Here is a 12,882-nt window from a genome sequence, read left to right on the forward strand (position 1 = left end):
GTTTCAATGAGAGGAACGGCAAGTCCTAACATCCAGTGAGTAGCTCGACAGAATAGTGCCTGGAGGAGAATGTATCCCTGCGGCACACCTGAGGTTATGTAGAAATGTGGCAAAAGTCACGAACCAAGGCACACTTTCACACCAATATCAGTGTGAAGATCATATACTAGATTTAGCAGAACATTTGGAACACCAGCTCCTTTCAGTGCAAGCCAAAGTGCTGACTGAGCCGAAAGCCACTTTGAGGTCGATTCTGTGTGCCACATGAAGCAGATTGGTTAAATCCTCTGTACAGTTCAGCCAACACAGGGGCTGGCTTTCAACTTGCCCTGGGGGTGCTCAACCCCGCTAAGCCCCCGCCCCACCTTTTCCCGCCCCCACTCCGCCCCAGGCCCTGCCACCACTCCACCTCTTCCCCCAAGACCCCGCCCCGCCTCTTCCTGCTCTGCCCCAGACCCACCTCTTCCAGCCCAGTTCTGCCCCCTCCCCCGAGCGTGCCCCATCCCCTCTCCTCCCCCTTCCCTCCCAGTGCCTCCTGCATGCCGCAGAACAGCTGATCTGCGGTGGGCAGGAGGCACTGGGGGGAGAAGGGAGGGGAGCTTGGCTGCCGGTGGGTGCTAAGCACGTGCTATGTCAGCCAGAATCCAAAGGGTAAGTCCAGCGTCCATTGTGGACAGTCCTGCCGTGAAACCTGACTGCTGCGGATGACAAAGTCTGTGAAGGAGCAGCTGTATCCTACCAAGCAGAACATGAACAAAGACCTTTCAGGGACCGAAAACAATGAGATTGGCTTGTAGTTGCCACACACCGTGCAAGATCTTCTGCCATTGTACACAGACACTATGATGCCTTCTGGCCTCGCTTCAGTCATTCATTTTATTGCGTTGTACGTTGCATGCCTGCTCTTCAGCCGTGTCGCCAGGATGGACGGAAACCCCCCCGCGCACGCACTGGGTTCTCAAACTCGCCATTGACACACGAAGGGGTGCAGGCCCGGACCTTACCTGGTGGACTTGCAGGACTGATCCAGATCCAGGGACATCACCACATGATGACTGTTGCAACGTCATCCTCTGTGGTCACGCTGGCTAGCACAGTGGTCCCTGGCAGCCTATGCATGTTTGGTGATGACCTCACTGGGGAGCTGGGCAACTGTGTTTCAGACCCAGATTAGAGAGAGGCTGCAGTTTGGGTATGTAGCCAAGTCAGGGCAAGGCTTTGCATCTGCTGGGCTGAAATGTCACAAGCTGTCCTGATTGCAGGCACATTCCAGAACTGGAAAATAAGGCCAAGATTTGCAGACGTGACTAGTGATTTTGGGTGCCCAACTTCGGGCCCATTTTTCTGCCCTCTGAAAATCAGGCCCCTTTTAAAGATCCCAAACTCACTAGTCCTGTTGGAAAGCCTTTGGTCCAAGCTCCTTGCACAGCCTCGGTCCATTTAATTCAGGTCCAAATGCCAAGCGGAACATTCCCAAAGTTCAGCGGAGTTCCCACCTGGAGTTCTGGTGTGGGCTGCGTCTCGTATACAGCCGTATACCGTTGAAGTCCTTTACCTCATCTCAGCGATTGCTCTCATCCTGTCCAAACATGCTATTGTTTTACCCCATCGTTAAAGTTGGAAACAGGGAGGGAGCGTGTTAAAAGGTTGACACCTCCCCCAACGTGCACAGTCACCTTCAGTGTTAAAAGGGTGAAATGAAAATGAACCTGACCAGTTGATATCCAAAAACGGAAGGTGAATAAGATTTAAACAAGTTGTTCTTTGTTTGCCGATACAGGGGGCCTTCGAGGGGCTACCATAGTGGATGCCTTAGATACTCTGTACATCATGGAGCTTGGGGAGGAATTCCAAGAAGCGAAAAGCTGGGTGGAGAAGAGCTTGGACTTGAATGTGGTGAGTCAGTAATTGAAAATGTCAGTGCAAGGGACAATGAGTCAGATTCATAGATTGCAAGTCCAGAAGGGAACATTGTGATCCAACTAACCCCCTGCACAGCACAGAGCACAGAACTCCACCCAGTGATTCCTGCAGCCATCCTTCATTCCTGAGGTCTTCCGCGGAATTAGCCTGAACAGGGGGTAATGCTCTTTCTGTTAGAAAATTTCCATCTCTAATTTTTAGACACTCCAAGGAAGATTGATCAGTGTGAACAGGAGACCTCCAGCATATGTCCCCCAGATTGAACCCCCTCCCCATGATATCAGGTTTTCTTTCTGCAAATTATAGACTGATCACCCTGCTCTTAGGGAGGGGATTTTTTTGACACCCCTCCTTATAAATTATTGACCAGTACCTCTTTGTGTTATTCAAAAGCAGCACAGGACTCCAAAGCTAACGGGAAGGGGAGGGGGGGAGAGGGACAATTGTGCCAGGGCCTTAAGTTGTGGGGGACCCCAAAATGTTTGTAACATCTGTGTCAATAAAGTGAAAGGGAAGGGGGTGGGGTCCCAAATTTCTCTCGATAGGCCTGACCCCAACCACACTGCTGGGATACTGGATAAGTATGAAAAATGAGGAGCTCCACCTACAGAATGGCCAGCACTCCTTCCTGTATCTTCCGTGAAGGTCTCCCATCTACATACGGAGTTGTTCTTCGCTTGCGAGACGGGTCCACAGCCTGACGTGGTCTATGGAAGCCATTAAGCTCAAAATGCCATTAAAATTTTAATTTCTTTATGTCTGTCCTAGTTAGTACATGGGGAAAAATGAATGCAGCTGCCTTTTTAGAAAAGTATCATTTGGGAAGGGATGGCCATCATGGATTCATAATAGGAAGATCACATCTGATATATTAGCTTGAATGCTTTTAAGTATGTTACTGAATCGATAAACAAGGGACAAAATCAATGGGGAGATAATTTATCTGGATTTGACAAAAGCTTTTACTCCTGGCCCACACAATAGATTGATCGGCAAAGACTAAAATGAATATTATTGATTGATCACTGGAGTCAGATGTGCAGTGCAGGGAGAGAAGGGTTGAAATTAATTAAAAATTGGCTTTGAGACAAGAAGCTGACTTACACAGGCAGGAGTGGGATGGTGGCCTTGACTGGAGAGGGGAATTCAGTGCGAGGCTTAAGAGAGAAATGACAAGGAAGGAGAGGGTGTCATTTCAAAAGTAGCCTCATTTGCTGCTGAGATAATTTGCCAGCATGGGGAGTAAAAACAGTTTCAGAGGTACAACGCAAACCGTCTCAACAGAGGAAGCTGGATTATCAGCTGTCAGCATCATAGAATCATAGAATATCAGGGTTGGAAGGGACCCCAGAAGGTCATCTAGTCCAACCCCCGGCTCGAAGCAGGACCAATTCCCAGTTAAATCATCCCAGCCAGGGCTTTGTCAAGCCTGACCTTAAAAACCTCTAAGGAAGGAGATTCTACATGTCACTCCAGTGCTGTTTGTTCCACTGGCTGCCCAGAAAACACAGTCAAGCTGGAGGTACTGGTCTTGCCTTTTAAAGCGTTCAGTGGGCTGGACCCAAACTCTGACGGGCGGCCCCTCTGCAACCAAGGCCCCCCCCGGAGAGCTGCTGTCTTCAGGGGTGGTGGAACTCTCAGCAGCTAGATGCGGCAGGGTGGGCCTGACTCAGGCAGTGGGGAAAGAAGAGACCGTTCAGGTCTGTGGCAGAGCAGCTGTTTGGATTTACTGACTAGTGGCAAGTGTGGTGTAGATACCCAGACAGACCACTGACTATGTGGGAAGTGCAAGTTTGCTTAGAGAAGCGTGAGACAGGGAGGCTGAGGGACAAAAATAATCCCCAAACTCTAAAAGGAATGCAGCACGGACGACCGTGTTAACCAGCAGCAGGCTGTGTGTACAGCAGTGTTCCATGACCCTGGTTAATTGATGGCCTAAGAACCGGCGCCCAGCAAACAAATCATTAATTGCTATTTGCAGCTATATTAGGTCCACTGATTTTATTTCCCAGCCTGGATCTTTTGCTTTCTCTCCTCCTTCCAGTCCAGCCTTTTCCAGGTTCTCCCTCTCTCTCCCCCTTTACAGTACTGTCACTTCCTGCGTGATCTTGAGCTGCTTCCTTTGGCTTTTGCCTCCCTCTCTGGATGGCACATTGTGTCTCTGATCCTTCCAGCCTTCCCTGGGAGAAGACCTCTGTTTTCATATGTAACCCAGTGGGATTGTTGGAAGAGCCAGATTAATGCAGTGGGTAAAGAATTCCTATCCCTCTATCCCATTCATGGAAAATGCTGCGCTCTTGTAAGAGCCTCCTGTTGGTAGTTTTATGTGTTTATCTGAGAGGAAGAAATAATTTGCCTGGCAGGTTCACAGTCTAGGAGCACAGTTTAAAAAGCACAGTTTGAAGGCAATTGCTTTGACATTTGCTGATCGGGACCTGGAATAAAATAGATCTTAACTCGTTCCAGGTGAGTGGCTTCCTGGGAGGTTCAGTGAACCACATCACTGCATGTTCACCATCTCCTAGCAGGGCACCTGGGCACTGGTTTGTTTGTCTGCCACTCAGTGTGGCAGCAGCTGTGCCATCCTGGGCTGTGGTCCTGTCGGGTCTTACAAACCAAGTAGGGTTGAGCCTGGTAAGTCCTTGAATGGGAGACCTCCAGAGAACATCTGGCCACGCCAGGAAGTTGTTGTGGTGATGCAAAAGGTGGCACTCTGCCCGCTGAGTCAGTGCTGAAGGAATGCTCCCATATGGTGCGAGAAGGCTCAGTACAGGAGGGTGCCATCTTTTGGCCATTCAAAACAGTCCTGACTTCTTGTGGGCTCTCGAAATCTCTCTGCCCTTCTTGTAAGAATAGAGATGTTAACTCCAGCGTCCTGTCCAGCTTTCAACGTACGTAACTATTTTCTGGCTGCCTGCATTGCCTTTTCATTTTCAACTGGAGGAAGTACACTTCCTCACGCTTTCTTTCGTAATCTGTTGGGTAGTGTTTCACTGCTATTAAACAGCTGCTGCGTTTTACCCAGAAACCATTTCAGTGGTAACAAAGTGATCCCGATAGCTCACTTAAGCTACCTCCTAGGGGGTTGTGCGGCTTCATGTATAAAGCTCTTTGAGATCCTAGATGAAAGATGCCAGAAAAAGGCAAAGTGTTATTAAACTGTGAATAGGATTGCAGAGTTTTGTGAACGTGCCTAGAATTATTCCAAGGCACTCTCACTGGCCCTATGTCTGCATGGTTGCTGTAAGTCTTCACTTGTACCTTCCAGTTACTATCTGATGATGATCTTTTCAGAATGGAGAAGCGTCCTTGTTCGAAGTGAACATTCGTTATGTCGGAGGGCTCTTGACGACGTACTACCTAACCGGTGAAGAGGTTTGTTTCCACACATCCTGCATATCTCTCACTGTCTCAAATAATGAATGTGCAGGTGTATTTCTGGATAGGGCTGCTCCCAGCGGTGCTCAACTGAACATAAAATAATCCCTCTGTAACAAGAGGCTAAACCTGTTTTTTATGAATATTGAACTCCCACTAGCAGTCTTTTAATTAAGTCTCACACAATTACCTTATGCTTGCCATGCCTGGCTCATCTATAAAGATCTTTTCTCCAACGGACAATTTTAGCAAGATCGTTTTTCAGCTTGGTGCATTGGTCCCCACTGAAATGCATTTGCAGTGATCTTTGCCTTTCCCTCAGTCCTTGTTACTTTGTAGCCTAAATATAGGCAATAGCGCAAACTTTGGGGTCGCTCCAAATAGCCCCGCAGGCTAAGTGTTAGCTTATTGGTGGCAGCTATTTGTGAAAACCCCAAATTAGTGTTCTATTTTTTGTGTAGCAAAAGTTTGCACTGATAAAGCAGGGGGCCAGGCTGTGGCTAACGCCATCCATGTGCAAGGAGCCTTTCTTTAGTGTGCAAATGTCATGGACTGGTGAGTGTGTGTTACAAGCTCCCCTCTGTGCCAGTACGCAGTGGATATGAGTCTGTTACAACCCCCAGCTACCGGGCCATGGCTCTTTAACTCAGATTGTCAAAACTCACGCTTTTAGCTCCGGAGGTTCCCGATTCAATCCCCATGTGTGAACCCAGAGGGCTGGCCATACATGAGGATTCATCTGGGATTTGAGCCATCAGCTTCCTTTGGGAAGAGGAAGTGACTGATGTGACAACCACCCCCATGGTCAACACACTGGGGATTGAGCCAGATATCTGTCTGAATTGCAGCAGCTTGAGCTGAAGAGCCGTGGCTTCGTAGGTGGGGGTGGTAACAACTCCTATCCTATGTGGATCAGCACAGAGGGGGATTTGTAACACACGCTCACCACAGGGTTACACAAGGACTGATCCAAGCAAGTACGTTTGGTAGAATTGCCCCAACCCCTGGTTTCCCCACTCAGCCAGCAGAGTTGAGTTGACCTTTGGGGAAAGGCACCCCTTTCCGAGGGTGGTGGAGCAGCGTTCCAATGAGCACTAGGCCCGCAACGAATTCTGGCTAAATCAGAAGATTCCTACTGAAAACACTGCTCTCTCTTTCTCCCACCTATCCCTCCCAAACGTAGGCCATATCTTAACACATAACCTGTCTCATAATATAGCTGTGCTGGAATTTAAAAACCAGATGTGGGGAGATCAAGAGATTACTCCTCTACCCTGAATATCTCAGGCAAACAGAAGGCCTGATCCCACTGATCTCAATGGGAGTTCTGCTAGCATACGGCTGCAGGATTGGGCCTTAAGCAACAAGTAAATAACCTTTTCAAGCAACTCCCATATTGCTACAGGCCGGCGGCTTCTGTTGGAGGGAGCTGCCCATGATAGGAGGAAATGACTAGTCCTTACATTGTGATGCCAGTGATTTGTGGAGACCTGGGAGAAGCTCCATAATTAAGGCTGCATTTTGGATGAGTTACAGGAATTTGTTCCTCCTGGGATTTCCCTGCTGGGAAAACTCTCAAAGATCTAGTGCCTTGTGCTGCAGCCCCTCATGCTCACAGCTTCCATTGACTTCAACTTGACAGAGAAGGAAGAGAGGCCACGAAACCGTAAAGCTGGGGCAGCAGGCTAGAGAGTGAGCTCAGCAGACAGGTCAGTGTCTGTCCTGTGTCAGTTCAGTGCCTCGCCCCTCAATAATCTAGTCACTTCCTCATGGTTTTCCCTTCTGAACCAGCTCCCTATACCTTCCTCTACTGTGACAAAGGCCTCAAAGCCCATGGGCAAGTTTGGGTTTCCTCCATGCTGTATTTCTCAGAGCAATAATGTCTTGCTTTCTTAGAACTGTTGTGACAACTTGGACTGAACTAGGGAGGTTAGAGGTAGAAGGCTTGTGCTTGATCTCTTGTCACTTACAGGCTTCTCTTGCTCAAGACAAATCTCTTGAGCGCAGATTATTGCTTGTATCAGTTTGTCCCAAAATAATTGTGTCTGGCGGCTTTGTGCAACCAGCCCCCATAAGCTATCATTTGATTAGAAAGCCCATAACTCGGAAATTAGGAATGGAAAGGGTGATAACTTAGCCATGATGAGGCCAGGGATCCTCTCTGGAAATTAGTTGCACTTAAAGGAGTGTCTGTGTGTGTGTGTATGTGTGTATAAAATATGTGTTCTTGAAATTAGAAGTCATGTGAGCTATCAGCAACTTGCTTTGTAAACCATAGCATGCTTCATCCTTAGAAATCTGCTTTAATTTTGATGTCTTCACTTCTGTTTTCCCCCACCATCCCACAACAAGTTCTTAAAAGGGGACCCTTTGTCCCCAAAGCCATGCTTTGCAAGATCAACTCAAATCAACCCAGAAGGGCGTGTTCTTGTAACAGTACTCTGAGCAAAGCTACTAGCCAGCTGCCCATCATTGGTGTTAGAGCAGCCAGCAGCATTAGAAGTGGAGACCTTTGACCCAAGAAATTGGTCTTTGCTCAGTAGGTTAAAGGAGCAGTTCCAGGAGCTTAGGGACTGGAGATCTGTGCCATGTGGGCAGATCTCACGTTTTAGCACAGCAAGATACAGATGCTTAATCCAGTTTATCTACTATTCCCCCAGCTAATGCAGAACTTGGCTTCAAGTTCCAAGGGAAAGTACTTAGAAGGTTTCAGAAATTCAAGAGAACAGCTGGATGTAGCAATGGGTGGCTTTACATATGCAGACACTAAGCTCTCTAGGCAGTGGGAAGCACACAGCTTTGAGAGTGGTTAGAGCTGTGCAGAACTAGGACAATGAAACCCCAAGCCCAAGCTGAGCTCATTTAATGATCCTGGGATGATCTCTGGTTTCATGAGGAAGCCATGGAAAACATGGTGGGTTTGTCCCATAATAGGGCAAAACTTGGCCGTTTTGGCTGTTTAACTTTGAATTTCTGGGTTCAGAGTAAAACTCACAAGGAGTGTGTCCATAAGAACCAAAACCAAGGGAAAAGGAAAAGGGTTCACACAAACCCCAGTGCCCTGAAACTGCCAAATGTCCTAATGCCAGTTATATTCCAACTGGGAACTTTCGAACTCATTAACCCAGGACTCTGAGTCAGAAGTTAACAGAACTGATCCTGTAATTTGGTTAGAAAGGGAGATCTCCTCTACTGTAACGTGAGCCAACGCTGCAAAGCTCACATCCAGATCCAAAGTCTGAGGCCCGTTTGGATCCAGGATTTTAGACTGGTCTGTTGTGGATCTCCAGGGGCCATATATAAATTCTGGTTCAGATCAAAACTTCCTCATGGGGTTTGGTTCAGGCCCATCCCAATATGTAGGCCTAGGGCTACCCCACTATTTGGAAATGAAAGCCCTGTAATGTCCCATCATTCTTACCCACTTTATAACTTGTGTCTGTCTGGGAGTGTATGGAAAAGTGAAGTTTAAGAAAACCAGCATGACTGATACTAGCAAGCAATACAATGTATATTTTAACTCTCTTTTCCTCTTTTTGTCTAACAGGTATTCAAGAGCAAAGCTCTAGAACTTGGAGAGAAACTTCTACCAGCCTTTAACACCCCCACTGGTATCCCACGAGGTGTCATAAATCTGGGCAGGCAAGACACACCTCATTATTTTCCCATCGTTAGCAGTAGGTCTTACTGGGGAGGAGGGATAGCTCAGTGGTTTGAGCATTGACCTGCTAAACCCAGGGTTGTGAGTTCAATCCTTGAGGGGGCCATTTAGGGATCGGGGGGAGTGGGATATTTGGATGATTTAGTTGGGGATTGGTCCTGCTTTGAGCAGGGGGTTGGGCTAGATGACCTCCTGAGATTCTATGATTTATGTACTGAACACTTGTAAAGGAGTAACAACTGTTCCTCAGGGGTATTTTGCCTCTAAGAACATAAGAGCTGCTATACTGGGTCAGACCATGGTCCATTTTGCCCAGCATCCTGTCTCAGCACTGGGGCCAGAGCTTCAGGAGAAGTGTACAGAACAGGGAGATTATGGTGAGATCCATCCTTTTCTTCCACACCCAGCCTCTAGTAATTAGAGATTTAGGGTTGCCCTGAGCCCGGGGTTGTGTCCCAGACCATCTTGGCTAATGCTGTTGATGGACCTATTCTCCATGAACGTATTCATTTTGTTTAATCCAGTTATTCTTTTAGCATCTTTCTGTAGCATCTCCCCCCCGACTCTTGGAGGATATTCGTTTTGGCAACTCAAACTCCAGGCGGCATCTTGGCCGTAATCAAGGGTGACTCACATTAAATCCAGCTGTGGTTTATTAATTTTTTCAGCCGTCCACATTTTCTTCCTTCACTTCCTGGCAGAGCCGCCCCATTGGAACAGGATGTTCCCACTCACATTTGCCTTTGAATTTTTTTGGTGGGCCCTGCATTTAGAACTCTGCTTGCTCTGCATGTTTTTGCAGTGCACCAGGCTAGATGCACGAGGCTACTTTTCTGGATCTGTGCGGCTCCATGCATGGAAGCTGCGAAATAGACCTTGTGGCAAAGGTCAGTTTTGTATCCAAATCTATATGAATAGCCGCAACCCATGTAGTTTTCTGCCTGCCTAGACTCCACAACATTCCCTTAGGCGACATCTACACTTCAACTGCTTCGGTGGCAAAACTCGCCACAGTGACAGGAGGGGTTCTCCCCTGGCTGTAGCTAATCCACCTCCACGAGGGACAGTAGCTAGGTTCTTCTTCCATTGAACTAGCACTGTCTACACTGGGGTAGGTTGGCATAGCCCATCTCTTGTTGGGGGGGTGGATTTTTCACACCCCTGAGAGACATAGCTGTGCCAATGCAAGTTTTCAGTGTAGACCAGACCTTAGTGCTACAACACCGCCTCTGAGGTATGTGACATAAAGCGGGGAGCTGAGGCAGATAGGTTAAATAACCAAAGAGACAGGAGTGGAAACCATGAGCGTTCATTCCCCGTCCCCAGTTCTAACTACTACACAACACTTCCTGCCCATCAGGACTCGTTGGCTCATTTTGATGCCAACTAGCTAAAGTCCCTGGGATTTTAAAACCTGCACACAGGCTGCAGCACAGAGACTAGGCAACATGAGTTAACAAAACCCTTCCGTCCTCCCTGCCACAGCACTCAGAGCAGCAGCTGGGGTCATTTTACCCCACATCTGCCATTGGGTTCCTTTCCCTGTAAAGTGGGAGATTTCATTGAACATGGAACCCGGGGTGATCCATTGCTCAAATGTCACCGTCGCCCGCTGCTTAACGCTCCGTGCAATGAAAACTTTGAACGTCTCCACCACCTTAATTGTATCCTTCCAGGAATGACATTCTGCTTCCTGGCTGGATGAGAAAGTCTCAGGTGGTGCCTCTTCCTCAATACAAGGTCACGCACTGGCTCACCTTTTGCAGAAATGCCGTACCTCACTCTACCGTTTGCAAAGACAATCAAGATGACAGAGTGTATCTGCCCAGACACCCTGAAATATCTTGCTGATGACCTTGGCTAATACGGAAGAAAATCAAAATAGCCAGAGGCTTCCTAAAAGCAAGAGTCTGCATTACTGGCTAGAGCTCTGAGAAGAGCACTGAAACGGATTAGGGGGCCGCCAGTAATTATGTAGGAGCAAAGATGAAAAGAGCTAAATGTGCGTAGCTTGGCTGTGGTTCGAACGTAACAAACAGCCTGCATTTGAAGGGTGAAAGCTCCCCAGAATGAGAGGAGTTGTTCGGTGGGATACAATACATGGAGGTGTACGTAGGAGCAATGGAATGACCTTGAGAGAGGGGCTGTTTAGTCTGAATATCGGGACAGACTTCCAACCAGTCAGATGCCAAAACCAACGGAAGGTTTTTCCCTAACTAAAGCCCAGTCTCTCAACCCTTTTATTTCTACTTTTGCAACCAGGATCTGCTAACCCAGGCTGCTTCTCTTCCCAGGGCTTTATCTCCTCCAGCCACTTCAGCGTCACCTCCTGCCCTGGTGCTCTTGAATCCTGCAGGGTGCCTGCCCGTCCCTTGTGCCATCGAATGCTCTGTCTTGTCATGTCTTGAAAAATCCGTCCCTCCACCCACTAGCCTCTCTAAACTACCATCTCGTCGCCCTCGGCCCATTTGGCTCCAGGGTCCTAGAGCATATTGTTTATTCCAGCTTCCTTTCCTCTTGCACCCTCTTTGATCTAATGCAGTCTGCCTCCACACTATGGTCCAAAGTCGCTAATAGCCTTTTCCTTTCTCAGGCCAAGGGATGGTGGTTCTTCTTTGATAGCTCTGCTTTTGACACAGTTGATCAGCCCTTCTTTAGCTTTTTCTCCTTTCTTTGCCTTCATAACTCTGCTCTCCTTATTCTCCTCCCACCTTGCTGGCTACTCCTCCAGCGTCTCCTTTGAGTGCTGATCACTCTTCCCTTGTCTGTTGAGAACCCTCAGGTTCTGTGCTCATTACCCCCTGCCTTCTAGCACCATTTCTCTCTTAGAGATCTCATCCACTTCCACGGGTTTCTCTACATAGACCATTCCCATAACTTGCTCTCTAGCGCCAACCTCTCCCTTTCTGCCTCTGATGTCTCCCCCTGGATATTCCTCCACAATCTCAAACTGACTCTTTCTGATACTGAACTTCCAGATCCCTCTCCTACGCTCCCCCTTCTCTATTATTAACAACTTCCACCATCTTTCCCATGTCCCTGGTTTGTCACCTCAGTGCAGTCTTCAGTTCTTCTCTTTCCTTTCCCCCCATGATCAGACCCTTCCTAAATCCTGCAACTCCTACCTCTTTAATAGCACCAAAATCCATCCTTTCATCACTATTCCCACTGCTGAAACCCAGGCCCATGCCTTGGTCGTCTCGATTACTGGAATATTCTCCTTTCTGGCCCTCCATCCTTCCTTTCTACCCCCTCAAGTGGGTCCCCACACTCCCTCCAGTCCCCTTTCCTTATTGATCCCTTGGTCTCTTTTTTTTGCACTCCAGGCTTCCTGCTTTGTCTTCTGCTGCCTTCTGGGCTTTTCCTGTTCCTGCCTGCCAGACCCCAATCCCCCCGTCACATCTCTCCTCAAACCCCATCCTTCCCTCTAAGCAATAATCTCTCTGAGTGATTAGCCTGTATCTTGATTTGTGTGTTTGATTCTTTCCTACTTTGGCACTTCGGGGCAAGGGCTTTGTCTTAGTCTCTGTTTGCAAAGCTCTGTGGAGATGCCTAGCCCGATGCTAAAAGACTTTTGATAGTTATTAAATACCAGTATGTGTTTTTTGGAATAAGGTTACTATTAGAGCTGCACATCTTCCCTTACCTTAAAGGCTAGTGTCATCGTCAAGACAGTCTTTGGAAGGAATGTTTCTCAGCTGTTAGGAGAGAAGCTAGCGAGGAAGGCCAAGTCCATTTGAGCTCTACTGCTAGAACATGTTTTCTGCAGAGGCCCACTTCCGGCTTGTCTTCAATCCAGAGGGCTGGTGAAGGTGGACCAACCCTTAGCAGCCTTTCAGCCAACGGTCTACTCAAAGCATTTGGGATGGAGATTTTCAAGGCTATTTCTTTCAACTCCTGTCAGCTCGGAGTACTTCTGT

The 12,882-nt window shown here is 48.0% G+C and overlaps 1 protein-coding gene across 5 annotated transcripts in view; it reads left to right on the top strand.

Annotated features, from left to right (window-relative positions):
- Window positions 1–12,882, top strand: part of MAN1C1 (mannosidase alpha class 1C member 1) — an 89,070-nt gene that overhangs the window by 59,355 nt on the left and 16,833 nt on the right. For all 5 annotated transcript variants that reach the window (XM_073317874.1, XM_073317872.1, XM_073317871.1 and 2 more), the window contains 3 exons: window positions 1,781–1,896; window positions 5,218–5,298; window positions 8,849–8,943. In XM_073317874.1, coding sequence (XP_073173975.1) covers window positions 1,781–1,896; window positions 5,218–5,298; window positions 8,849–8,943 — 292 coding nt within the window. The remainder of the gene's footprint in view (window positions 1–1,780; window positions 1,897–5,217; window positions 5,299–8,848; window positions 8,944–12,882) is intronic.

The sequence above is a fragment of the Lepidochelys kempii genome, chromosome 19 (assembly GCF_965140265.1).
Source record: "Lepidochelys kempii isolate rLepKem1 chromosome 19, rLepKem1.hap2, whole genome shotgun sequence".
NCBI classification, from domain to species: domain Eukaryota; kingdom Metazoa; phylum Chordata; order Testudines; family Cheloniidae; genus Lepidochelys; species Lepidochelys kempii.